Genomic DNA, 23,655 nt, shown 5'->3' on the forward strand with positions numbered 1-23,655 from the left:
TCTTAATCTCAGTAATTGGGTGATTCTATTTTTGCGGCAACATTTCGGCCTCAGGATTTTTGAAAAAAATATATTGTTTTAAGTTTTACATATTTTGTTACAACACTGACAAGTTTAACAATAAGAAATTAATAATGGGCAAGCTCAGGATTAGATAAATTAATAATTATATGTGGGGGGGGTTTCACCATTGTCTCTCAATGTGTTCCACCCTGTTACAAAGAGTGTGTCCCTTTTACTATATAATATGTTTTATTCTTGAAATTGTAACACATCATGAAGTTAGAAATCATTTCTGACTGTATTGTAAAGAAAAATCTGTTTTTTAGTTCATTATTACTGACAGCATTGAAAATATTGGTAATTTTAAAAACTTATACCAATATTTGCATTTATTGGTCTTCAACTCCCAACATGGCTCAGAAAAATCCACAGTACTTAATGTTTTTGTAACAATATTTAATTAAAATGTGTGGAATGGAACATAACATAGTGGATTGTCCCATAACAGGGTGGAAAATCAAAGTCTTTGATTTTAAAATCTGATGATTTTTATTATTAGTTGCAGGATTGGCTTTTTCAAGTCAAAGTATAGGTAGAGTTTTTGTCCTTGCTCTATTTGGAAAGAACATGTGATATCTATATGACTTAAAATTATTTCTTTTCACCCTAATTTCTTCCTTATTTTGTTCATGAACATAACAGGGTGGAACATAAGAGGGTGGAACTTTTCTAACTAATTTACCTGTAGTTCTTTATGTGGTCAACATTTAGCTAGCTAACATTCAACCGAATAACAAACTTTTAGTGACTAAATCTAACATTATGTTTTTTAAATTCTACTGAATAACCATTTTTCACAATCTTTCCTAACAGGGTGGAACATAACAGGGTGGAACATGACATGGTGGAACTTTTCTAACAAATCTACCTTTTGCTCTTTGTGTGGTCAACATTTAGCTAGCTAACATTCAACCAAATGACAAACTTTTAGTGACTGAATCTAACATTGTTTTTTAATTTCTACTGATTAACCCTTTAATGACTTAATCTAACATTATGTTTTTTAAATTATACTGAATAAACATTTTTCACAGTATTTCCTAACAGGGTGGAACTTTAAGCTTAACATATACAGGTTTAACATATTTAAGATAAGAAAAAGTACAGAGATGGTGACAGTTGAAGCTCGCTTTGTTTTCCATGTTTGAATTCACATCAGAACCAATTGATGTCACTTACATTAAATGGTTTTTGTGGAATTTCAGACATTTTGAAGGCAGAAATGAAACATAATAACATTGTGGAAAGTTAGTACTGGGACATGAGGCATGTTCTGTGTTTGTTCTTGATGAAGTTCATGTCAGAAAACGCTGATTCACAGAGATAGGTTGAACTAAACAGGCTGGTAACCTTCACAGCTGCTGTTCATACACTTCTGCACCATCTATTTTACATGACTTTCATCACCAGCGTGATCTAGTTTTAAATTGTATGTTTTTGTTTTTAAGCTGTATGTTTTATTTTTTTTATTATGTTGTGTTTTAATGTACAGCACTTTGTATCAGCTGTGGTTGTTTTAAAGTGATTTGTAAATAAAGTTGGTTTGGTTTGATTCCACTTAACCTACAGGGCTAAGTGGAATCAAGTTATAATGTAGCTGTCGCATTCAGTCTTCAGTTGTTTCAGTGGCTACCTGTATTAGATGTGTGCAAGTTTTCCTGCCGTGTTGCCCGTTCTGGACTGTGTTTGAGCTTCTTTTTATTAAATTATAATAAACATCATCATCATCACCTGGGTCTCAGTGTTCATCCTCACCACCAACAACCACAAATCATGACAGTTTAAGTTTTGGGAGAATGTTTGTGCATCTGAACAGCTTCATTGATACTTTATCTTTTCACTTGTGTTGACATTAGCTACATTGTGTTTACAGCAGCGCTCCCTGCTGCAGCCTGCAACATCTCATGCAGATTGGCCAATGTATAGAGGAGATACAGCTATTTCATTAACCAAAAGGGTGCAGTGGAGTCAAGTTATAATCTAATCTTTAGAGGTCCACCAGAGTTGATCATAAAAAATCTGGTGCAAATCACATGAAGCCTGGTTGATTTAGAGTCGATTGTAGACATGGCTAGCATTGCTATTTGCTAATAAGGAACGTCCACATGCTTCAGCTAGCAGCCAACATACACATAGTTCATCATCATGTCATTTTATATCAATTTGCACAGCACTGAACCCATTTGAGTCAGAGTAAAAGAAAGACTTCCGGCAGACAAAAACAGGTGACTTCCTGTTGGAGAGGGGCGTGGCTAAGGTGATGTCATCATATGACCTTGTGAATGTGATCAAGGCTGGCCAATAATGAGACATGGAAAGTCTGATGAAGTTGTCACTTTTCCTGTAGAAGTTATTGCATTTTAGTATTTCATGGCACAAAGCCAAAGTTTGACACTTAGCCACGCCCACATGCTTTGATGTACGAGAATTCTTTTGATAACTTTTCATCTTCAATGTCTTAAGTGTGTGCTGAGCGAGTTTGAAGTCTGTATCTCCAAAGCTGTAGGAGGAGTTCGATCAGATGCGACGTCTATGAAAAACCGGAAATGGCGGCTTTGATCCAAAATGGCCGACCACCTGTTGGGTTTGGACCATGGCTCCAAGAGACTTTTTTGTACATCCTGACATGATACACATGTGTACCAAGTTTCATAATTCTAGGTTAAAGCATGGCTTGGGGCTGATGATTTAAACTCTTCTAGGGGGCGCTGTTGAGACATTAGGCCACGCCCACCAAATATTGCACTGGATTACTGTCCGGTGTTGGATAAAGATCGATCTCAGCGAGTTTGGTGCAGCTGGACTCACAATTGTGGAATTAACAGCCAAACATATGGACACGGCGTTACAGGTACACTTGCCACGCCGCCACGCCCACTTGCTTCCTCCAAAACAAACAGCGTTGGAAACCATAAGACACCAACCTGTCTTCTGTCTGTGGACACAGTTTCATGTTGATTAGGTTAAAGAGGTCAGGTAGGGACCGATCACAATAAAACATGAAACTTCCTGTTCTAAGGGGGCGTGGCTTATGTGATCTCAAAATTTCACAATTGGGTCTTGTAGGGCATGCAAAGGTGATCACACACAGAAAGTTTGGTGGCTCTGTGAGTTTCTTTGTAGGAGATATAATTGTTTATTATTTTATGGTGAGTCAGTGAACTTTGACCCCTGGTATCACCCCTTCAGCATGCACGAAAACTCACCGTTTTGATAACTTTTAATCGGGCATGCCTTCTGAACCAACTGACCAAGTTTGAAGCCAATCCATCAAAAGCCCTAGGAGGAGTTCGATCAAATGCGACGTGTGTAAACAGCCAAAATGGGGTCAAAATCGGAACTTCAATCCAAAATGGCCGACTTCCTGTTTGACATGCACTATAAGAACAATAATAAATTCTGAGTGCCTTGGGGAGTTCTACAAGTGTACCAAATTTCAAGTCTCTACAATAAAGTAAGTGAATAGGAAAGGGTCTTTTGAAATTTTCTAGGGGGCGCCGTTGAGCCATTTTTTTTGCGATTTTTGCGCGGACCTTAAAATACGTAAATTTTTCACAGTCTCTATGGGCCTACCAATTTTGGTGAGTTTTTGAATATGTTAAAGCCCCCAAAAAGGCAATTCATTTGACAGAAGAAAAATAATAATAAACATTCGAAAAACAATAGGCCTTCGCAGCGCTTAGCTGCTCGGTCCTAATAAAAAAAAATAAACATTTGAAAAACAATAGGCCTTCGCAGCGCTTAGCTGCTCGGGCCTAATAATTTACAGCACGATTACAATAGGCCTTCGCAGCGCTTAGCTGCTCGGGCCTAATAAACAGCACGATTACAATAGGCCTTCGCAGCGCTTAGCTGCTCGGGCCTAAAAAATAATAAACATTTGAAAAACAATAGGCCTTCGCAGCGCTTAGCTGCTCGGGCCTAATTTACAGCACGATTACAATAGGCCTTCGCAGCGCTTAGCTGCTCGGGCCTAATAAACAGCACGATTACAATAGGCCTTCGCAGCGCTTAGCTGCTCGGGCCTAATAATAATAAACAGCACGATTACAATAGGCCTTCGCAGCGCTTAGCTGCTCGGGCCTAATTAAAGATGAGATAACTATTATGAACATCAGAATCAGTGTGAGCCCCACAGCCCTGAATCCAATGGCCAACTGCTGCTTATTTCTTCGTTCTCTGTTATTTTACCCAAACTGCCAGAACCACTTTGTGTCCAGACTTGGGTTTAATAAAACCTCTTTGTTAAAAACATCTGCTCTGGACTTTGTGGTTTCTGTGTGATGACATGAGGATGGTAACATATCGGTGGCCCATCCTGTTCCAGTAACATGTTTAAAACATATTTGGTTCAATGTTGTGATATTTATGAATACAGTTTTAATTGTGGTGATTTCTGAAAGTGTTTCCATGTGTTTAGTGACCTTTACTGTCAGGTTGGTGTTTTCAGAACTCTTTAAATACAGGGTTAAACTTCCTGGTAAAACTTTATTTGTATGCTTAAGACTGACATGACATCGTCATAAATGTGACATAGCAGCTGTCATGAACATGGAGTCTTCATGAATGTTTACAACTGTTGTCATGACGTGTCATTTGGTAAATAATGACACATCTAATGCAAAGTTGACATTTTAATGGACTTTTAATACGAGTTTTAACACAAAATTGAATAAAGTGTTAATTATTCTGTATCTAATGTTTGGCTAGTGCTTGTTTTTGGATTGTTTTAGGAGCAAATTTGTTTATATTTCTTACCACATTACTTTTGTCGTAATTTTTTTTATCACAAGAAAAGTCAACATAATTAATTATAAAATAGTCCCTTAAATCAGTGGTCCCCAACATTTTTCTTATAGCAGACCGGTCAAGCCTTCGAAATTTTGCTGCGGCCCGGTGGGGTGGGGAGTGTTATAATGTTGATGTTTTTGCTAAAGCCTGAATATGCCCGATTTGGGTTGTCCTGGCCCTTTTATCACAGCCTGTGGGGTTTTCCCTGACTGGGAACCTGTTGAATGCGACATGTAGCCAATCAGAAAGCATGGTGACATAAGAACAGAGGGGAATCCCAAACAGCTGACATATCGCAAAACTGAGAGTTCGATGGATATCGGAGATGATATGTGGAAATGTTTATTATTATATGTAAAGGTCATTATTATATATTATTATGTTTATTCAGTTAAAAATGTTAACTATGAAAAAAATTCACCTCCAAATCAGTGCATCAAATAGTGCGGCTGCTCCCGTCTTATCCACCGCCTTTTCTTTTTGTTATGTCTTTCATTCAAATGACACCACAAACAGTCACTATTGCTTCTACATCGTCATCCGTGTTTGGTTATTCTAAATTCCTGTTTGCTATGTTGGGGGTTTTACTGGATTATCCTCTGGAATCGGTTCGTGTTGCTCCTGCCTTGGACACATGAACTGATCAAACTTGTTGTACTTTTATCAGCTCTGTGGTCACCGAGGTTTTGAGAATCGGCCCACAATTCTTAAATCTTGCCGTCTAAACCAGACTTAAGACTCACAAGCTCTACTCATCTCCTCTCGACCACAGCCCAAACGCTCCGGCTCTGGTCGCTATGGTAAGGTTTACATACCCCTTCAAAATAAGATAGAGATGCGCCACAAAAACGGACATTTTACTTTCGTGAAAACTTTAACTCACGATTGTCATGAATTGGTTGGCTGCGGTGAGGAAGTGGACGCAGGTAGACCCAGGATGTGATGAAAAATGATTAATTTTAATGATAATAATCCAGACACAGAACAGCACGGAGAAACAGGCATCCGCTGGAACAGACGACACGGTATGACAAGGCTCCGACGAAGAACAGAGACAACAGGTGAGACTAAATGCACATGGGGTAATCAAGGGAACGAGACACACCTGGGAGACAATCAACGGGGAAAGATGCAGAGACAGGACTAACAGGGAACAGGATCACACAGAAACTCAAGAATAAACACGTAGAAACACGGATCACGACAATGATAATGACTAATGGGAGCTCTGGGTTTATTTCTCTGCAATGAGACGGTCCCATCTGGGAGTGATGAGAGACAATGACACCCGAGGTGTGTTGATTGAGCACAGCCTGCTTGGTCTCTATGTGGTGAAGCAGCTTGAAGCTTCATTGCCTCATTACCAGCCGGTCGCCGCATGTTATGCAGAGCGGGCCTGTAATGTGGGACTCAGCTACTGGTCCGGGATGAATCCATTCTTCTGTCTCTTCTCTGGGCCTTTTCCCCTTTGCAAAGAAACTTTCCAAAAGCATCTGATCTTTTTCTTACTTTTTCTTACTCATTTTGCTGCTTGTGGGTTCAATGTTGATGAGCAAGTAACCGAGAGAATCGGGGGGTTTTCAAAATAAAAGATCCTCCAGACTCAAATAATACATAAAACGGAAATATTTTATTATTTCTTGCGCGGCCCGGTACCAATTGGTCTGCGGACCGGTACCGGTCCACGGACCGGGGAATGGGGACCACTGCCTTAAATCAGTAAAACAGGAATATTGTTGACTAGATAAAAAGACAACAATTCTGAAGAATTGTTTCATAACATATATCCCTCTCTGTCTCCTCAGACTGAGTGGCTGTAACCTCTCAGAGAGAAGCTGTGAAGCTCTGTCCTCAGTTCTCAGCTCCCAGTCCTCCAGTCTCAGAGAACTGGACCTGAGTAACAACAACCTGCAGGATTCAGGAGTGAAGCTTCTCTCTGCTGGACTGAAGAGTCCAAACTGCAACCTGGAAACTCTCAGGTAAATCCATCCATCCATCCATCCATCAGTGACCAGTTCAGATCTTGGGCTCTATGTCAATGTTATTCATCTTTAGGGGTTTATTAATGTCACAAAATTTTTTGTACCTGCAAGAGTTACTGGATATTCCAGTTAGTCTGATATGCTTCCATCTCTCCGCCATATTGGATTTAACAAAAAAATTCTTGCACTTGCAATAAATGGACAGTAGTTGGCAGTGTTTTGCCTGATGCACAAGTGTCCACTTCAGTGGACTGTGTGCATTTATAACATAAAAATCCACAAGAAACACAAGAAAATGGTTTTTAGATAGCTGTCCACTGTAGTGACCACTATGCGAGAAAGGGTTAATGTTTTGCCAGTGCAAAGTTTTGGTTTTGTGTCTTGGAGCGGTTTTTTTTCTCCTCCATTAGTTGTCATGGAGTTTTGTTTGGAAGACTTTTAGGACAATCCTACTACCAACCAATTTGACTGTATAAAGGAACAGCTTTTTTCAATTGCTGCTCAGTTTTTGATCTCTCCATCCAAACAGTTAAAAAAGAGAAAGATGAAATCTGAGATTCTCTCTGCTTTGATTCAAGCTGCTGTTTTTCCTCAAACTAACCCTGATGCTGATCTTCAACCAGCCTTGATTCTCAGGATTGACACTGGATTAATTTAGTTCATTGTTGCATTTTATAGTTCTCTTGCCTTGCAAGTTTTCTTGTTGCCTGTAGTTCAGTCCTTCCAGACGCCCAACTATAGAATAAACTAGTTCTGAAAAAATGCAACATAAAGACATAAAACAAGACACAACCTTCAGCCTTTCTAAAAAGATCATAGTTGACAATAAAGAAAAACATAAATTCTGATGAATTGTTTAATAACAGATTTTCCTCCCTGTCTCCTCAGACTGAGTGTCTGTAACCTCTCAGAGAGAAGCTGTGAAGCTCTGTCCTCAGTTCTCAGCTCCCAGTCCTCCAGTCTCAGAGAACTGGACCTGAGTAACAACAACCTGCAGGATTCAGGAGTGAAGCTTCTCTCTGCTGGACTGAAGAGTCCAAACTGCAACCTGGAAACTCTCAGGTAAAATGTGACCAATCCTGGTTGTTACCTGGAGTCTTTTTACATTTCTTTTAAATAGTCTATTGCTGTTTCAACATACAAATATACACATCTTATAGATGATTATAAATTGCCCTACTCAGCTGCACATTTCTTTGAAACTGATGCTGTTTTTCTTAAATGTACAGCATTATTATTCCTCTGTTGTAAATGTGTCATTACTCTACAGTCTCTTATTTATTTTCACCTTTTCTTGAATATCTGATTCTTCCATTTAAACTTGTTGCTGGTAAACCTGAACTCCCTGCTGTGGATCAATGAAGGATGTTTCTATTCTGATCCGTTCTACATGTGACAAATGCTGATTTTTATTACACACAGAACTACATGAGAGTGTTATTACCATTTCATCTTATTGACAGGTTAATTTATTGAGTTTTTTCCTCTCCTATAAATGTCCAGTTCAGACCTTGGGCTCTACCTCAATGTTCTCATCTCATCATGTGATGAATTGTGTGTCTGCAGCTTATCAGGCTGTTTGGTCTCAGAGGAAGGCTGTGCTTCTCTGGCCTCAGCTCTGACCTTTAACCCCTCCCATCTGAAAGAGTTGGACCTGAGCTACAATCATCCAGGAGACTCAGGAGTGAAGCTGCTGTCGGCTGGACTGAAGGATCCAGACTGGAGACTGGAAGCTCTCAGGTATGGAGGAACCTGCTGCAGGAGCAGAGAAGGTCTGATAGAGGAGGAAGAGGAGAAACGTCTTTAGTCAGTCTGATGGAAACATTTAGTTTGAAGATAAATATTTAGTTTGATAATTAAATATTTAGACGCCTCATCTGGAGGCAGAGATCATTACCCAGTTTTCTGGAATATTCTCCTGACTAAGAACGGCTCACAAGGAAAATTAAAAAGTGGGATGAATTTAATAGTTTAATAGGGACTGTATTGAAGATTGAAACTGGTTTTATTGTGGATAAGCAATCAATCCAGGTGTCGGGTTAGGACAGCTATTATATATGTTGAGGTGAGTTGTTGGAAGGAGAGAACGTCCGATTCCAGAATTAGGTTTAACTTGACTTTAATATACTTCCAGCTTCATCCATATACATAACAGGCAGGATTCAATGGGGGGAGCTTGTAAATGAGATTGTGTGTGTATTGAGTGTATGCATATGTATGTAGCTGTGAGTATTGTTGAGAAAAATTATTATTTTGAGTGTTTAACACAGTTTAAACCTTTTAGAACGAATTTCTTAAGTTTGAACAGGTTTGTGTTAGTGATTTAAAACCCGAAGAACTATAGGATCTGCAGGAGAGCTTCAGCTCAGACCCCTGGGGTCTTATCATTAAAGACAGGAGGTCATAAATTAACATATGCAGGAAGGTGGAGGACATTATCACTTGAATTACTCTGAGAAAGGGAACTTTGGTCGGTTCACGTAACCAGGATGAGAAGTCTTCCAGAACTAACATCTGACATGGTGCAAAAACTGAATATAACATAAAATGTTTTAAATCACTAACATTTAATTTGTAAGACATTTTTCTTAGTTATTAATAACAAGTTTTGACTAAAATTCTATTATCTTGTTTTAGAATTAATTTAGTTAATGATGAATGTATTTGAAATTGTATTATTTCTGACTATATTAGAATCACATGAAAATGTTTTGTTTAGTATTAGAAAATACTTAGGTTTATGGTGAATGAATGTCTTAATTCTTATTTGTTTCTAATTCCTAATTAGAAACAGGAATTGTACTTCATTATTTTCTGTTTATTATCTATTGCTTTTGGTTTGATATCAGGACTAAACTTTGGAGATGCTGAGTGCAGAAGAACAAATTGGGTTTTTGGAGAACTTTTCATTGAATTAAAGGTTTGTTCCTGGCAGAGCAGAAGAGAAACCAGAATTTCACAGCTACCTGTGAGGTTTCTGCATCTGTTTCTTTTTGCCCAGATGGCTGTAGAGCCACAGGAGGCCAGATAGTGTTAAGAAAATAAATTTAAAATAAGTTAGTTTTAGAATTTATCATGACTTGATTGAAATACCATAATTATAGTTTTAAAATTTATAACATAGTCTGACCTATTGATCTATATTTTACTGTAGTTAAAGCAGATGGTTTGCCAAGATCTCTGATCTGCTCTTTGTCTGTCTGGAAACAATCAGTAGGAAGTTCTAGCTTTTCACACTGATTTGTGAAAAGCCATAAACCACCATGAATTCAGAGAGTCTGCTTCCACCTTATTTAACAAAAGGTGTTTGATCTTGCGACCAAACTGCGGGACTTTTTCTAAATATAAAAGGGCCAGAGATGTCTTCCAATTGGTCAAGTAGAGATACGCCTTATTTGAATACATTAAAGAGGAAAACACACCTACAGGTATAAAAGTTTGTGCACAAAGTAAAGAATTCAGAAAAAAGCTGATTTATTTTACTTCTGCACCAGCTCTTTCTCCAAGGACGTCCTTGATATTTCTTTGTCTTCTTGTCTCAGGTAACAATGTTTGTATCTGTCTTTCTTTAGTTTCCTGTACTATCTTATATTTTCTTCTGATTGGATTAAATCCTGTAATTCTGTGACGTCAACACGCATTGTTGTGTTTTTGTCCCCGCACGTGGCCACGCGAGAAAACCCGGGATCAAAAGGAAGTATCAGAGCCAGAGTTTTGCTAGATTTACCAGTAATATAAAAATTCTTCCTTAACATTATGTATGTGTGTGTGTGTGTGGTTTCCTATAAAGACAAACAAATACAAACCATGAGTATATGTCTGTAAATGCTCTACACGCAAACAACAACCAATCCGACCGGCAATAGCGTAACACTACAAACATACAATTTCCATACAAGGTCGGAAATTGTAACACCAGCGACAGCTGTGTCCAATTAACTGAGCTTACTAGCTTAACCTAAACAGTTAGCTCTAGCTCTACATAATAAGAACAAACTACACTAAGCGACCATAACATTCAACAAGATAATATACAAATACAGCTCTTAGACATCAACAGTACCACTTACATTCAATGGACGCACACGATGTAAAGAGGGAGTAACAAATCTGCCTTAAGAGCCGCCCCACTGAATGCTCAGGTCCATAAGTAAAGTATGAAGAAGAAGCCACCCAGTGGAGGAAAAATGCATTACATATGAAACACCTAGATAAAGAAAATCAAACTAAAGGGCTGGAACATAATTAACAATCTTTTGTACAGGGACTCTGACTAAATGAATAAAAGTGAAGTTCAGTTAGATTTCCATGATGATCTACTGATGACAGAAAGGACTTTAAAACAATATTTGATGGAGCTCCAGACCAATCAGCCCCAAGGAGCAAAGATGAGAAGAAAAGTAACTCCATGTTGGTCAGATGGATGTTTAAAAGTTCTGAGAGAGAAAAATAAAGATTTTTAACAAAACTCACAACTTTCAGGATTTAATAAAATATAAAATAAATGTAGTAGTTTGTTCTCCACCAGGGGCGACATCTGGAAAATGATCAAATGAATGAGAGGAATCAGGAGAGAATTGAAATTCCTTGTTTTCCAGAGGAAATGGAGAATTGCAGTGAATGATGAGGAAAAAGTAGAATTGTGCTCTGTTGACCGTGGTAGAAATTAAAAACAATAATAAGACCTTTTAGAGTTCAGCTCCAAGAAAAGACTAATGTGTTTAGGTTTTCAGTAGTTGGGAAAGCTTTTGGGATTGTTCAATAAAGTTTGGGAAAAATTCCCAACATCTTGGAAAAAGGCAGAGACCCTTCATGTTGGAAAACCAGGGAAATATCCATCCAACCAATCAGATTCCAGATCCACAGCTCTGACGTCACATTCAGGAAAAATAATGGAGTCGTAATAAGAGAAAGAAAAACATTTTATTTGTAAAGTAGAGGGATGATATCAGCCCATCAGATGGTTTAGAAGAGGGAGAGGAAGCATCATGGACTGCAGAGGTCCTTCACCTGATCCTGGTTGTTGGGACAAGAACTTTGTTCCTGAACTTAAGGGATTTTAATCAGCTCAGGCACTAAATACAGTTTGTATTGCAGCACTGAACTCCTGGACACACTGTTGTAAGACTCTCTCCAAAAGGTGTCCGATGCTCCGGTATTCCGAGCCTGTAGCTTCCATAAAGCAATTGTGAGTCTTTTTTCCAATGTTAAACATTTTAGAAAGGTAGTATCTGTTCGCTCCAAAACGTGGCGTAATCTTGCACACAGATAATTTATTGTGTCTTCAGACATCAGAAAGTTCTGGAGTCACTGTGAACTATAACGTCCCACCAGTGTGAGATTCGGTTAATGGCCCAAACCGTCGGTTCCCGGAGGCGACGAAAACTGATCTAAAAACACGGGAAAACAAAGAAAAAGTTTAAACGACGTTTTTAAACACCGTAGAATGTTTTAGTCACTTAATCATTCATGTATAACTGATATATATATCAGTGACATGGGGTCAGGGTAGGCAACCTCTCGCTAACTGCACTGGCTGCCATTATGACAGCATGTTCGTCCTGTCTGTACGCCGGCAATAAAATGGTTAAAAAACATTTAATATATGGACTGATTTTCCATAATTTTGCTTATGTACACTGCTCAAAAAAATAAAGTGAACACTTAAACAACACAATATTACTCCAGTAAATCAAACTTCTGTGAAATCAAACTGTCCACTTAGGAAGCAACACTGATTGACAATCAATTTGTCAATTGTCAACAAACAATTCAATAAACTTGGCTTTGGATGAACGGATATTTTTGTGCAGAATTAGCGGTGCATGGATTTCATTGATACGTAAATGTAAGACAGCAATAAGATGTTTTTGTTTAGTTTTTTAATTAAATGTGCGTTTTGTGGGCTACAGTTAATGTTTAAATAATTCAGTAAAGTAGAAGCGGTAGCTAATTTGCCATAGTAATTATTTATGAACATTAAGCTTAAAAACTACTACAACAACAAACTAAATGTTCTGATCTGTGTGCAAAATTCTAGAATGTTTTTTGGTTTTTTCTCCTAAAACATGAAGTGACATTGTTGTCAGTTGCTATGGCAACGAGTCTGCGTAGCTTGGCGACTACAGATCACTTTGCTGTGGATGATAGCACGAAATTAATACCTACATTTCTAAGTTTCACTGAGTTAAAGCGGCCATGGATGAATGTAAAAGATTAGTCTTTTTGCCCCTCAGCGTTGTACGCGAAATTACCATAGGTCCAACAACATGGATGGTGTCCAAGGGCGGATCTAGCGGGGTGGCAGTTGCCACCCCAAACCAGAGCCTCGCCACCCCTGTTGCCACCCCAGCTAGCGACAATGAATTCAATAAATAGTTATGGCAAATCGGACATTAAGCGCATGAAACTCTTTTTTCCCCGACAACATTGAATGCAACACAATGTAACCTGACACCTACTGCTGAGTAGCAGGAAGTGAGAGAGAAGGACAGAGCGCGAGGCAGCAGCATTGATAGATGTATATGTTACTGGACATTATGTGATTTATCGTAAGTCACACATGATGCGCCATTTCTGTCCATTGAGTCAGGAATATCGGTGGTCAGGAAAATACTACAATCACGCAAAGAATCAGAACAACGGACGTGATGTTTAGTAGTTAATTCAACCATAGATAATGGTAATAAGGGCTTCAGATTTCACAGGTGAGGAAAACTTTTAATTTAAAGAAAACATTGAACAAGTGAGCAGTGGGTCAGTTATGCTAGGCTAACTGTTAGCCTGCTACTGACTTTGATAACCTTAGCATGTGCTGCGCAGTTCGGTGTGTTTTGGTTCCGTTGGCACTAAAACAGGTCAACCCGCCACCACGTCATCAGTAGAGCAGCTGTTTATTAAATCAGCTAATCAACCGCCGCTGTGCTCAGGCGAAAACTTATTAATAATCCAAATATAGACATTAAGCCTGACAGCATAATGTTGTTACATTATGCTGTCAGGCTTAATGTAACAACATTAATGGATGATGTTCTGTTTTAGTGTTTCTGCTACTTTTTTGTTTGGGAAATGTTTGTTTTTTGGTGTTGATTCCCCTGATCGGTAATCTCTGCTCTATGTGCTCGTTGAGCTGTTGTCTGTCGGTTGCCATGGCAACGGGTCCGCGTAAAGCGACACACAGTGAGAAAAGGCAGAATAAAAGTTGTTGGAGCTATTTTTTCTTTATTTCTTTATCCATTTGAATTTTTTTACTTTATTCTTAAATTTCTATTTTTTGTATTATTTACAGAGTTTATTTGTAGGTTGATAATTGTTGATTTTTTTTATTATTTTCTTATTTATTTTCTAAATTCAGACAGGAAGTAATGTGGGTCAGTCCACATAGATAAGTGCAGGGGCCTGGAGAAGGACCAGCAGGCATTTGGGTTTGGGGCCGATGGTTTTTAAGAGTGGTAGCATGAGAACAAATGAAAGTTTGATGTCTGTAATTGTTTTGGTGAAAGAGGAAAATAAATCACCAAGAACAATCAATAAGTTTGGACATTGAACCTTGTTTTGCCCGTGTCTAGAATCTTGACCCCAGTTTCTCAGTAGTGGCTTGGTGGAACTTTTACTGGATGTTTGGCTTTGCAAACAGTCAGAAGGGGTTCTGTTTGGTTCTTCTCCTGTTTATCAGCTTTATTGTACCTTTATTGTGGCGCCACTGCAGAAGCTGCAATTCCTAAAACAAGCGACAAAAACTGAGCTAATCCCTGAGTTCTAAAAACATGGAGATATTTATAACAGTCGTCAAACTACGGCTCCTACAGCATATTTAAAATAAAACGATTAACCAATATAAGTAGATATTCACCCTTTCGTGTATCTTGACAGTAGTAACAGAAACTAAACTGTTTATAGATTTATATCATGGAGAATTGATCAAACATCAGTTTTCTAATCTTTATTTTAAGTCGTATTTAATAGATATAACTAATAACAAATGATGGCGCTACTAATATTTTTGTGACAGATTTCTCCTTGTCCTGTATAAAATGGTTTTCTGGACACAATGCATGTCAATTGATATGCGTATCAATAATGAATATCAATTATCAGGAGAATGAAAGACGTGAAAATAATTAACTACAGTAAGAAATTGTATTTAAGCCTCGGTGCTACATGAAGCTCATTTTGAAACAATGCAAGTTAAAAACAATATTTCATATTGTTTTTAATACGAAATATTAAAAACAATACATATATAAGACTTTTATTTTGAAGTCTTTTATATTCTTCAAAATAAAAGACTTCCTCTATTCAAATAAATCACTTAAATATATTTCACTTCACCTTTGTAATTATATACAATCATGTTCAATTAATAATAATCATCATGTAAATTATGCTGAACATATAATTGTAAATCAGTCACTTATCATGAAAATAAACTGAACACAACATGGATTTTAATGCTGATTATTAAATCAGGTTGAGCTTCCAGAAATGTTTCCTTAGTTTCCTGATGTCCTTTTAGGCTTCAGTGAGTTTCTTCAGGTTGTTACTGAGGGATTTCCTTTCTCCTCTCTGTTGGAGCTTTTCCTGTGTTTGGAGAAATGAGTTGTGCTGCAGCAGCACCAACTGTCCTTCCTACATCCACTGCAGTTTGCAGTCCAGATGTTGGACTGTTCCTGTCTCAGTGGAGGACAATGTGTGTCTGAGAGACATGTAATGTCCATGTTTGCTGCTGAAAGAGACTGATGGTCTGACCCCCCTCCTCCTTTCAGGGTGGAGCCTGCTGGAGGCCGATTCTTGACACCAGGTCTGAGGAAGTGTAAGTGTGTTTTTCATCTGATTCATGACAACAAAGCAGCTCACATTCAACCATCTTCAAACTGTCACATCACTCATTCAGGATCATCATCAAAGATCAATAAATGATCAATAACTGCAGCTGGATTGTGTTTGTTCTCTCCATCAGATTCCTGTCAACTCACCATCGACACAAACACAGTGAGCAGAAAACTCAAACTGTCTGAAGACAACAGGAAGGTGACATGGAGGAGGAGCTTCAGTCATATCCTGATCATCCAGACAGATTTGATGAACCTCAGCTGCTGTGTAGAACTGGTCTGACTGGTCGCTGTTACTGGGAGGTCGAGTGGAGAGGAAGAGTTTATATATCAGTGAGTTACAGAAGAATCAAGAGGAAAGGAGACAGTGATGACTGTTGGTTTGGATGGAATGATCATTCCTGGAGTCTGAGATGCTCTGATGATGGTTACTCTGTCTGTCACAATAAGTTAGTAAGTCTCTCTTACCTCCTCTGTCTCTCACAGAGTATCAGTGTATGTGGACTGTCCTGCTGGCATTCTGTCCTTCTACAGAGTCTCCTCTGACTCACTGATCCTCCTCCACACCTTCAACACCACATTCACTGAACCTCTGATTCCTGGATTCTGGTTCTTGTCTTATAATTCCTCTTCAGTGTTTCTTTGCTGATTTGAGTCTAAATATTTTCCTCCTGTCAGAGAAACTCTCTCACTGTTGAACAGATAGTTCATCTCTACAATCTATTTCTTGGTGAAACTTTTCTGATTGAGTCCTTGGAAACTTTTTCTTCTTCCAGTCCTTTAAAGATGGAAGCTGGGATTATTCCAGGATTATTCCAGGATTATTCCAGGATCCTCATGTTTTCCTGTTTGTTTCCAGTCAAAGCTTCACACTGAATATCAAGATGTTGTTTCTCTTATTTTTTCCTCTCATTCATCAGATTTCATTGAAATGTTGATCAGTTTTTCTCAATCACTGAACATTTTGTATTTCTGTTGGTTCCTATTTTTCTAAACTCGTCACATTTGAATATTAAATATTCCTTTTGTTTATTTGCTGCAGTTTTTCTTCATGAGTTTTAGAGAAATAAAAACGTTTTTCTTCTTCTGCATTTGGTTCATTTGCTGCTCATTCTGTTCTTTTCCTGTTCAAATTTAAATATTTGCATTAAAAATATTTTTCATCAACTCTGCCTTTAAGAAAGTCCTAATTAAAGTAAAACATTCCCATCTGCATGAAGGTCAGAGATCAATGCTCTGAAGCATAAAGTGATAAAATCTTAATATTTTTGTTTCATTCAGAACTTCTACCTGAAACTCAGAACCTGCAGAACATTTTTCTCTTTGGAGAAAAAAATCCAGGAACTGGAAGATCAGAGCAGAATGAAAACTGGAGATCAGTGATGGACAGAAAAGCTCTGATCGCTGCATCTCTGACATATTTTACATTTGATAACAACAGTAAACCTATTTTAGCTGAGAATAAACCAACATGGATATGACCCGCCACAGCCCAACGTGGGCCACACCTGATTCAACCCAAACCGGAAAATAAAGGATTTAACTGGAAATCCCAGAACTCAGTAAAATCAGCAGCTGGCTGTGATTAAAATGCAGTTTGTTGCAGAGGTTCAAACTTCCTGATGGTGACCTCTCCTCCGTCCCTCACCTTGTCTGGCCGCTTTTAATCCTCACTGCAGTGTTAGACTGGAGCTCATCTCTCAGATTAACCAGATTAACACTGAGCTGCAGCAGGAACCAAACGTCTCTCCTCCAACTTATTTCACTGATTAATAACAAGGTTGGATAAAAACATTGAGCTTCTCGTTCCTTAAAGAGTCATGAAGAAAGACTCACCCTGGAACTGCAGGAAACAAGTTAGAAAGTTTAATAAATATATACATTTTGCAGTTAAGATGGAATAAACTTTGTAAATAAGTGATTTAATTATCTGTTTATTTGTATCTTTCAATGTATAAAACTATTTTTTAAATGGTTAAATAAAAAATGGTTAAATAAAAAAAATCTTAATTTTGTGCCAATTTCTAATGGATTAATCATCAGAATAATCAATATCATTGGGCCATTTAAATGTTTGTCTAACCAGATTAGTTACATGAGATCCCCTCATGCAGAACCTGAGCAGAGACATTTATGACCTTTATACCGAGTCCGAGAGCCAAGAGGTGGAGGACCTGCTGCTGGTGTCTCGACCCAGAAGAAACATGAAGGTTTAGAAGTTCACTGAAATCTTTTCCGTTTTGAAAGAAGCAACATATGGGGAACTTGTGAATTACATTATTTATCATACTTGGTTCTACTTAAAATAATTAAATTAAACTGAGTTTTTCCAGGGCTGCACAGTGGTGCAGTTGGTAGAGCTGTTGCCTTGCAGCAAGAAGGTTCTGGGTTCAATTCCCAGTCCAGGGTCTCTCTGCATGGAGTTTGCATGTTCTCCCTGTGCATGGTGGGACATGACTATTTTTATTTAACAAGATAAACAAGTTTATCTTATTGTTGTGTTTTTGGCCCTGGAAACCCAACAGGACAGAGTCTGTCCTGATTTTTGTGGCATTTCTGCAAAATTTGAAGAAAACATTTATTTTTATCTTGTTAAAAATGAAAAATCTGACATTTCTGAGCCTCTGTTATCTCAGCTGGTGGAGAGACTGTTGTGGTTTGACTCCTGGTGTGAAAATAAAGATTCATTCTCAATTTGGTATTTAACTATTTTCATCATATTCAGTCAAAATTAAAGCTTTATGTTAATAAAAAACATAATTTGTGCTTAAATATATTATTTTTTTAATCAGTCTACATTTACTCTATGAATGTATCCATTTGAGATTTCAGCTGATATTCACGTTTCTGGTTTTTGCACCATAACAGAGAAAATCAATATTATCTTTTACTATCTTTGTCAACTGACCAAACACCAGGTGACCGACCTGCTAAACTCCGTCTAAATAATTAATAATAAATAAACTTTGATAAAAACTAAAACATATTGGCCCAGTTCCACTTGATTTATTATTTGTATTTATAAAAACAGATTTTTAGTTTTTCTCAGTTTATGAAAGGACAGGCCAAACTCCATTAGTCAAAGATTTAACGTTTATTTTGTACCGAAGGTTGAAAAATAAATACCCAGCATGAGAGAAAACTAAATGTGGCGTTCAGATTTAAAACCTAATGTTTGTGCTCGTTTAAAATGAGAAACTTTGTAAACACGGCAGAAATCAACCTGCTCATGGAGTTAAAGGTCATATTTCTGATTTCCTGTTGTTGCAAACGATGAACGGTTTCCTCGCCCCGTTAAACGTTCAAGCAACTTCTTTACACAAACGGCAGAGTTACATTAAAACAGCAGCAAACCCTTTAAATATGCAAAAAATTAAACTTTTCAGATGTCCCAGAAAGACTTCAAAACATATAATCTTTGCTGTGATTGAGATGAAAAAAGCCACGATCAAAGATCCCACAGACACTTTCGCGACCCGTTGAAGCATCTTAAACACAAATACTGCAGATAAACGTTTTCCTGTACAGAAAATAAAAACCGAGGCGTCTCAGATGAAGGACAGTTTCTTCTTAAAGCTTATTCTACATTTTCTATAAGGAGAAATTAAGTTTTCTTCTAGATCACAACTCCTATAAACATTTTGAGAGAAAAGAGAAGCTGAGTGCAAAATGAAGCGGTTGTAGTTCCTGGTGTCCACCAGCAGAGGGAGCCGAGGGAATTTAACTTCTTGAAAACATGAAATTAGGAAGAGAGAGTCCTGATCTGAACCTGTTTGTGTTTTCATGTCAGGCAGGAACAACCTGAAAACAAAGTTTGCTACAACCTAGGACCAGATTTCATCTCAATGACTTTCTCAGCTTAAAGTGAAGAACTTTCCCGGAAACATGAGATTATTTCCAAGCAGCTAAAAGTCTTTTCTGTGTTTCTGCTGCTGCAGATCTGCTGCTTTCCTGTCAAATGATTCCATTTCTCCACAGGCAGGTGGCGCTGAAGGGTTAAACTTTAGTCACGCTGGTTGGTTGTTCACTTAGCGGCTTCGCCTCCTCTTCGTCATCGTCGTCTTCGTCTCCGCTGAGGTCCAACCTCAGGTTGTCCAGAGTCTGACGGATCGTCAGGTTGTCTTTACGTCTGTTAGAAACAGAAAACTTTCTTTAATCCTTCATTTCTGACGCCGTTTTTAAACATATGAAGTTAATTTTCCTCCAGAAAGAAATTTTATTTCAGTCCAAAGTGAAAACATGAAATCCCTCAATCCTCTGTTAGCATTAGCATGCTAAGTGTTAAAGGTCATGGAAGGTCAATTGAAAACATTATGGCAGCAAAGATCGAGGGAAATTGTTACATTTTTCATAAAATCTTTGATTTATGTTAAAATATATAAAAATCAAAGTTATTTTCTGATTGGTTGCCAGTCAAATTCATCAAGCTAGCATAGCTAGCAACAAATGAAAAAGGTTAGCTCATTGTCCAGAAACAAAATAACTTGAACTTATTGCCCAAATGGAAGAACTAAAACATGCACATTTAGCACAACGCGTCGTCTTTAAGCTAATTTATGTTCGCAGTTTAGCCTTTGGGCTGCGGTTCGTACTTGGTCTGCAGGTGCTGGTCCAGCAGCTGCCGCTGCAGCCGGCTGCTCGTCTCCCTCTCCTCCGTCAGCTCCCTCTGCAGGTGGCGGTACTGCGCCTCCTTCCTGGTCGCCTCCTCCTCCGCCTCGTTCAGCTGCCGCTTCAGCGTGCGCATCCTCTGGGTCATCTGACAACCACAGACAGCATGTTAGCATTTTGCGAACGTTAACATGCTCCATCAGATTTAAATAATCATACTGTGTGATCACAAACAGGGGGAAAGTTTCTAACTGTAGTTGTCATGTTTCTATGTCACTCTGCCGCCCCCCGGTGGACGGAGGCTGCAGTGCATTACCAGATCTTTCTGTTCGTTAGCGATGCGGGTTTCCTCCTCCAGCTGGTCGCTCAGCTCGTTGATCTTCCTCTCCAGTTTGCTGATGGAGTTCGTCAGAGTTGCCTTGTTCCTGCAGAAACACCAAAAGACGTTTAAAAAAAAAACAACAAAAAAAACAGAGCGGGCAAGTCCAAACTCAAGATCAACACCCAGTGAACGATGGAGAATCTGGGCCAGGAAGAAATTAACCGACAGCTCGGCGGCTCACCTCTCCTCGGCCCTCAGCGCGCTCTCCAGCTCCTTGGCCCGGGTCTCGGCCCGGGATACAACGTCCTCCTGAACCGTGGAGCTCTGCAGCTCCTCCACTTCCATACGCAGCTCCCTGATCTGGACACACAGGAAAACCAAGCGCATCTTTAGCAGGGAAGACACCAACAGTGAAGATGCTAGCAGCTCCATCGTTAGCAGGCAGATGTGGGTAAAATTCCTAAACTTTGTACTTCTGTAACAACAGAACTACTTCAACATGTTTCTACTCAAGTAAAAGTATCCGTCCAAGAAATTCAAACTCAAATAACAGTAAAAAACATTTGGCAAAAAGTCTATTGAAGTACTAAGTAGCTGATGAAATGATCAATCGTTTAATATTTAACAATGACGTGAGGATAAAGGTTAAAGGTCACCTGTCTCTCCATGAAGGTCTTATCCGTTTCCAGCTGGTCGTTCAGATCTTTCTCCTGGATCAGCTTCAGCTGCAGCTGCTCCGTCTGAAACACAGCAGAAAGTATCGCGCCGGTCCGGTTGAAGTCCCGGCTCAGCGGCGGCGCTCCGCCAGCAGGCGGCGCCCTACCTGCTCAAGGTTCTTCTTGTGCTTGGCGGCCCAGCGCTGCTCGCTCTCCAGCAGATCCTCCAGCTCCGTTTCCACGTCGATCAGCTTCTCCTGTTCAGCAGAAACACAAACGGCTCGGCGTTTCATCTTGGTTTACGGCTGAACAGGATTAGCATAATTAATGCCTCATTAACCCCAAACCGATGGTTGAATGTCTGGTTAACTCATGTGGACGTCTCTGCTTCACAGAAAAACATTTAGAAACTAAAAAAATATTTTAGTGCTTAAAGAGAAACTTATTGCTCATTTCTTATAAATAAACCCAGAATAGAAACTGACCTACTTAACCTGAGTTTAATAAAGACTCAAACATTTCAGCAGAAACTACAATCTGTACAATCACTACACTGTTTCACAAGTCTGACAGCAAACATCAACAACTCATTGCTTTTCTTTATCATTATTTTTGTGCTGGTACATTATTCTTTGAGCCAATTTTCTCCAAAAAACTGTCAAAAACATTGAGTTAAAGTAATGCCAGCTCCCACCTGCAGAGGGCAGCATTTCTCACTATGCAGCTTCCTGTCATGTTAAAGTCTGTGATCAATATGGTGCAGAAATAAAATAAAAATGAAACTATTTAAGTTATTTAAAGAATGAAGATGTTAGTCTCTCATCTGTCATTGTTTTTTATTCTACTTGTAGATTTTATAAAGTGTTTAATAAGAAAATAATGAATGGATTATTGAGATATTCATTTAATAATCGGTTAACTAGTCGTATTAAGAAAGGCAACTTGATGAAATAAAACTTTCAGAGCAGTAATGAAGCCAAAACTGTATAAAAAATATATATAAGTTAGCATTTAGGATAAGAAAATAAAATTTTATAAATCCGTTTTACCAGAAATGTTTTTAGCTTCACCTGGTTAATTCAGCAAAAAATAAAAATAAAAAAAATCTCCTGTTAAGAATCATCTTTATCTGTCCAATTATTAATTGCTTCATAAATAATATTTTTTTTTTACTGTTTTTGATCAGTTACACCTCCAGGGTCCAGTGAGTTTTCCCCTCTGGGTTTTTGGTTTTTGCTCAGGCAGTACCTGGGCCACCTTGAGCTGCTTGGCCAGGTCGTCCTTGGCCTGGTTGGTGCTGTGCAGCTCCATGGTCAGGTCGTCCACCGTGCGCTCGGCCTGCCTGCACTGCAGCTGCAGCCGCTCCCGCAGCTGGATCTCCTCCTCCAGGCTGCGCTCCTTATCGATCAGCTTCCCGGACACCTGGACCCGACAGAACCAGAACCTGAAGCAGCAGCAGCAGCTAAGCGCCTGCTTCATGCCTGCTGCAGCTGCGTACCTCTCCCTGCAGCTTGCTGACCAGCAGCTGCAGCCTCTGGACCTCCTGGTCCTTCTCCAGCAGCGCCTCATCCAGCTCCTCCACCCTCATCTGGGCGTCTTCACGCAGCTTCAGGTGGAGGTTCAGTTCTGCTGAGTTCTGGGTGGACGACTGCAGCGCCTCGCTCAGCTGGAAACAGAAGCAGCCGTTAGCGCCGCCTCTCACAGCCCAGAAACCATCAGATTAAATGTTTCTGCACCTCCTCCTCCAGCCTGAGGATGGTGCTGTTGAGCTCAGACGTCTTCTTGTCTCGGGTCTCTTTCTCCACCTCCATCTCCTCCAGCTGCCGCTCTGCCAGCCACAGCTTCTCGGCCAGAGACTTTGCGTGTTGGGTCTGCTTCTCCAGGTTCTCCTGAACGCCAAACAGCAGCAGAGAATCAGGAAGCAGAACCAGGAAGTAGAACTCAACGAACAAACATGGCCGACTAGGAAGAAGTAATGGTGGTAGTTTGTGGTCTACAATAACAGATAAAGTGTAAAAAGACTTCTCAGACGTCTATAGGGGGTCTATGCAGTTTGTTCTGTTTGGATGAGATTCACAGCAGCTCGTCTGGTTCTACCTCAGCATCCTGGATCTTGTTCTTCAGGGACTGCTGCAGGAAGTTGAAGGCGTACTCCTGAGTGTTGGCCTCCACCATCATCTCCCGGGCTTCCTTCACCTCAATCTGCAAAACAAACAACGAATGTCACACAGACTGAAACCAAACTGATACGACCTTCTGTTTTAATTAACATCTTAATTTAATATTTTAGCTAAATCTCTTACAGAACATAAATTCTCACTTGTTTGTTTGGGGAAAAAAAACATTAGCCACTGAAAAATTCAAGATGGCCGCCATGGTCATCCAGAAAATGTTATTACATT

The 23,655-nt window shown here is 39.2% G+C and overlaps 2 protein-coding genes across 4 annotated transcripts in view; one reads left to right on the plus strand and one right to left on the minus strand.

Annotated features, from left to right (window-relative positions):
* Positions 1 to 6,995: 6,995 nt before the first annotated feature.
* On the plus strand, positions 6,996 to 16,756 carry LOC145554227 (uncharacterized). Of its 3 annotated transcripts, XR_014090258.1 has the most exons (5): positions 6,996 to 7,898; positions 8,403 to 8,576; positions 11,934 to 12,024; positions 15,602 to 15,648; positions 15,796 to 16,756. XR_014090258.1 is itself a non-coding variant. In XM_081613720.1 (4 exons), exons 1-4 carry the CDS (start codon positions 7,684 to 7,686, stop codon positions 15,948 to 15,950), a joined length of 591 nt encoding a protein of 196 aa, XP_081469846.1. In that variant the 5' UTR covers positions 7,006 to 7,683; the 3' UTR covers positions 15,951 to 16,756. The 3 variants fall into 3 exon arrangements, 1 of the variants encoding a protein (XP_081469846.1); XM_081613720.1 differs by lacking the exon at positions 11,934 to 12,024 and having other exon boundaries at positions 7,006 to 7,898; XR_014090257.1 differs by lacking the exons at positions 15,602 to 15,648; positions 15,796 to 16,756 and having other exon boundaries at positions 7,005 to 7,898; positions 11,934 to 12,147.
* Positions 16,757 to 18,746: 1,990 nt separating this feature from the next.
* LOC103460411 (uncharacterized) overlaps positions 18,747 to 23,655 on the minus strand; it is a 34,994-nt gene continuing 30,085 nt past the window's right edge. Inside the window, exons 16-25 of the mRNA XM_081613914.1 lie at positions 23,351 to 23,455; positions 22,990 to 23,142; positions 22,752 to 22,919; positions 22,502 to 22,675; positions 21,421 to 21,510; positions 21,254 to 21,337; positions 20,839 to 20,957; positions 20,592 to 20,700; positions 20,260 to 20,423; positions 18,747 to 19,796 (exon numbers count right to left, since the gene is read on the minus strand). Coding sequence (XP_081470040.1) covers positions 19,664 to 19,796; positions 20,260 to 20,423; positions 20,592 to 20,700; positions 20,839 to 20,957; positions 21,254 to 21,337; positions 21,421 to 21,510; positions 22,502 to 22,675; positions 22,752 to 22,919; positions 22,990 to 23,142; positions 23,351 to 23,455 — 1,299 coding nt within the window. The 3' untranslated portion in view covers positions 18,747 to 19,663. The remainder of the gene's footprint in view (positions 19,797 to 20,259; positions 20,424 to 20,591; positions 20,701 to 20,838; positions 20,958 to 21,253; positions 21,338 to 21,420; positions 21,511 to 22,501; positions 22,676 to 22,751; positions 22,920 to 22,989; positions 23,143 to 23,350; positions 23,456 to 23,655) is intronic.

The sequence above is a fragment of the Poecilia reticulata genome, chromosome 12, assembly GCF_904066995.2.
Source record: "Poecilia reticulata chromosome 12, P_reticulata-male-v2, whole genome shotgun sequence".
Lineage (NCBI taxonomy): Eukaryota > Metazoa > Chordata > Actinopteri > Cyprinodontiformes > Poeciliidae > Poecilia > Poecilia reticulata.

Bases quoted from the DNA above. Each gene is read 5' to 3' on its own strand.
- LOC145554227 (XM_081613720.1), top strand. From the start codon at position 7,684: ATGAATTGTTTAATAACAGATTTTCCTCCCTGTCTCCTCAGACTGAGT. The intron at 7,899-8,402 runs GTAAAATGTGAC...GTGTGTCTGCAG, and splicing joins TGCAACCTGGAAACTCTCAG to CTTATCAGGCTGTTTGGTCT. The intron at 15,649-15,795 runs GTAAGTGTGTTT...TCTCTCCATCAG, and splicing joins GACACCAGGTCTGAGGAAGT to ATTCCTGTCAACTCACCATC.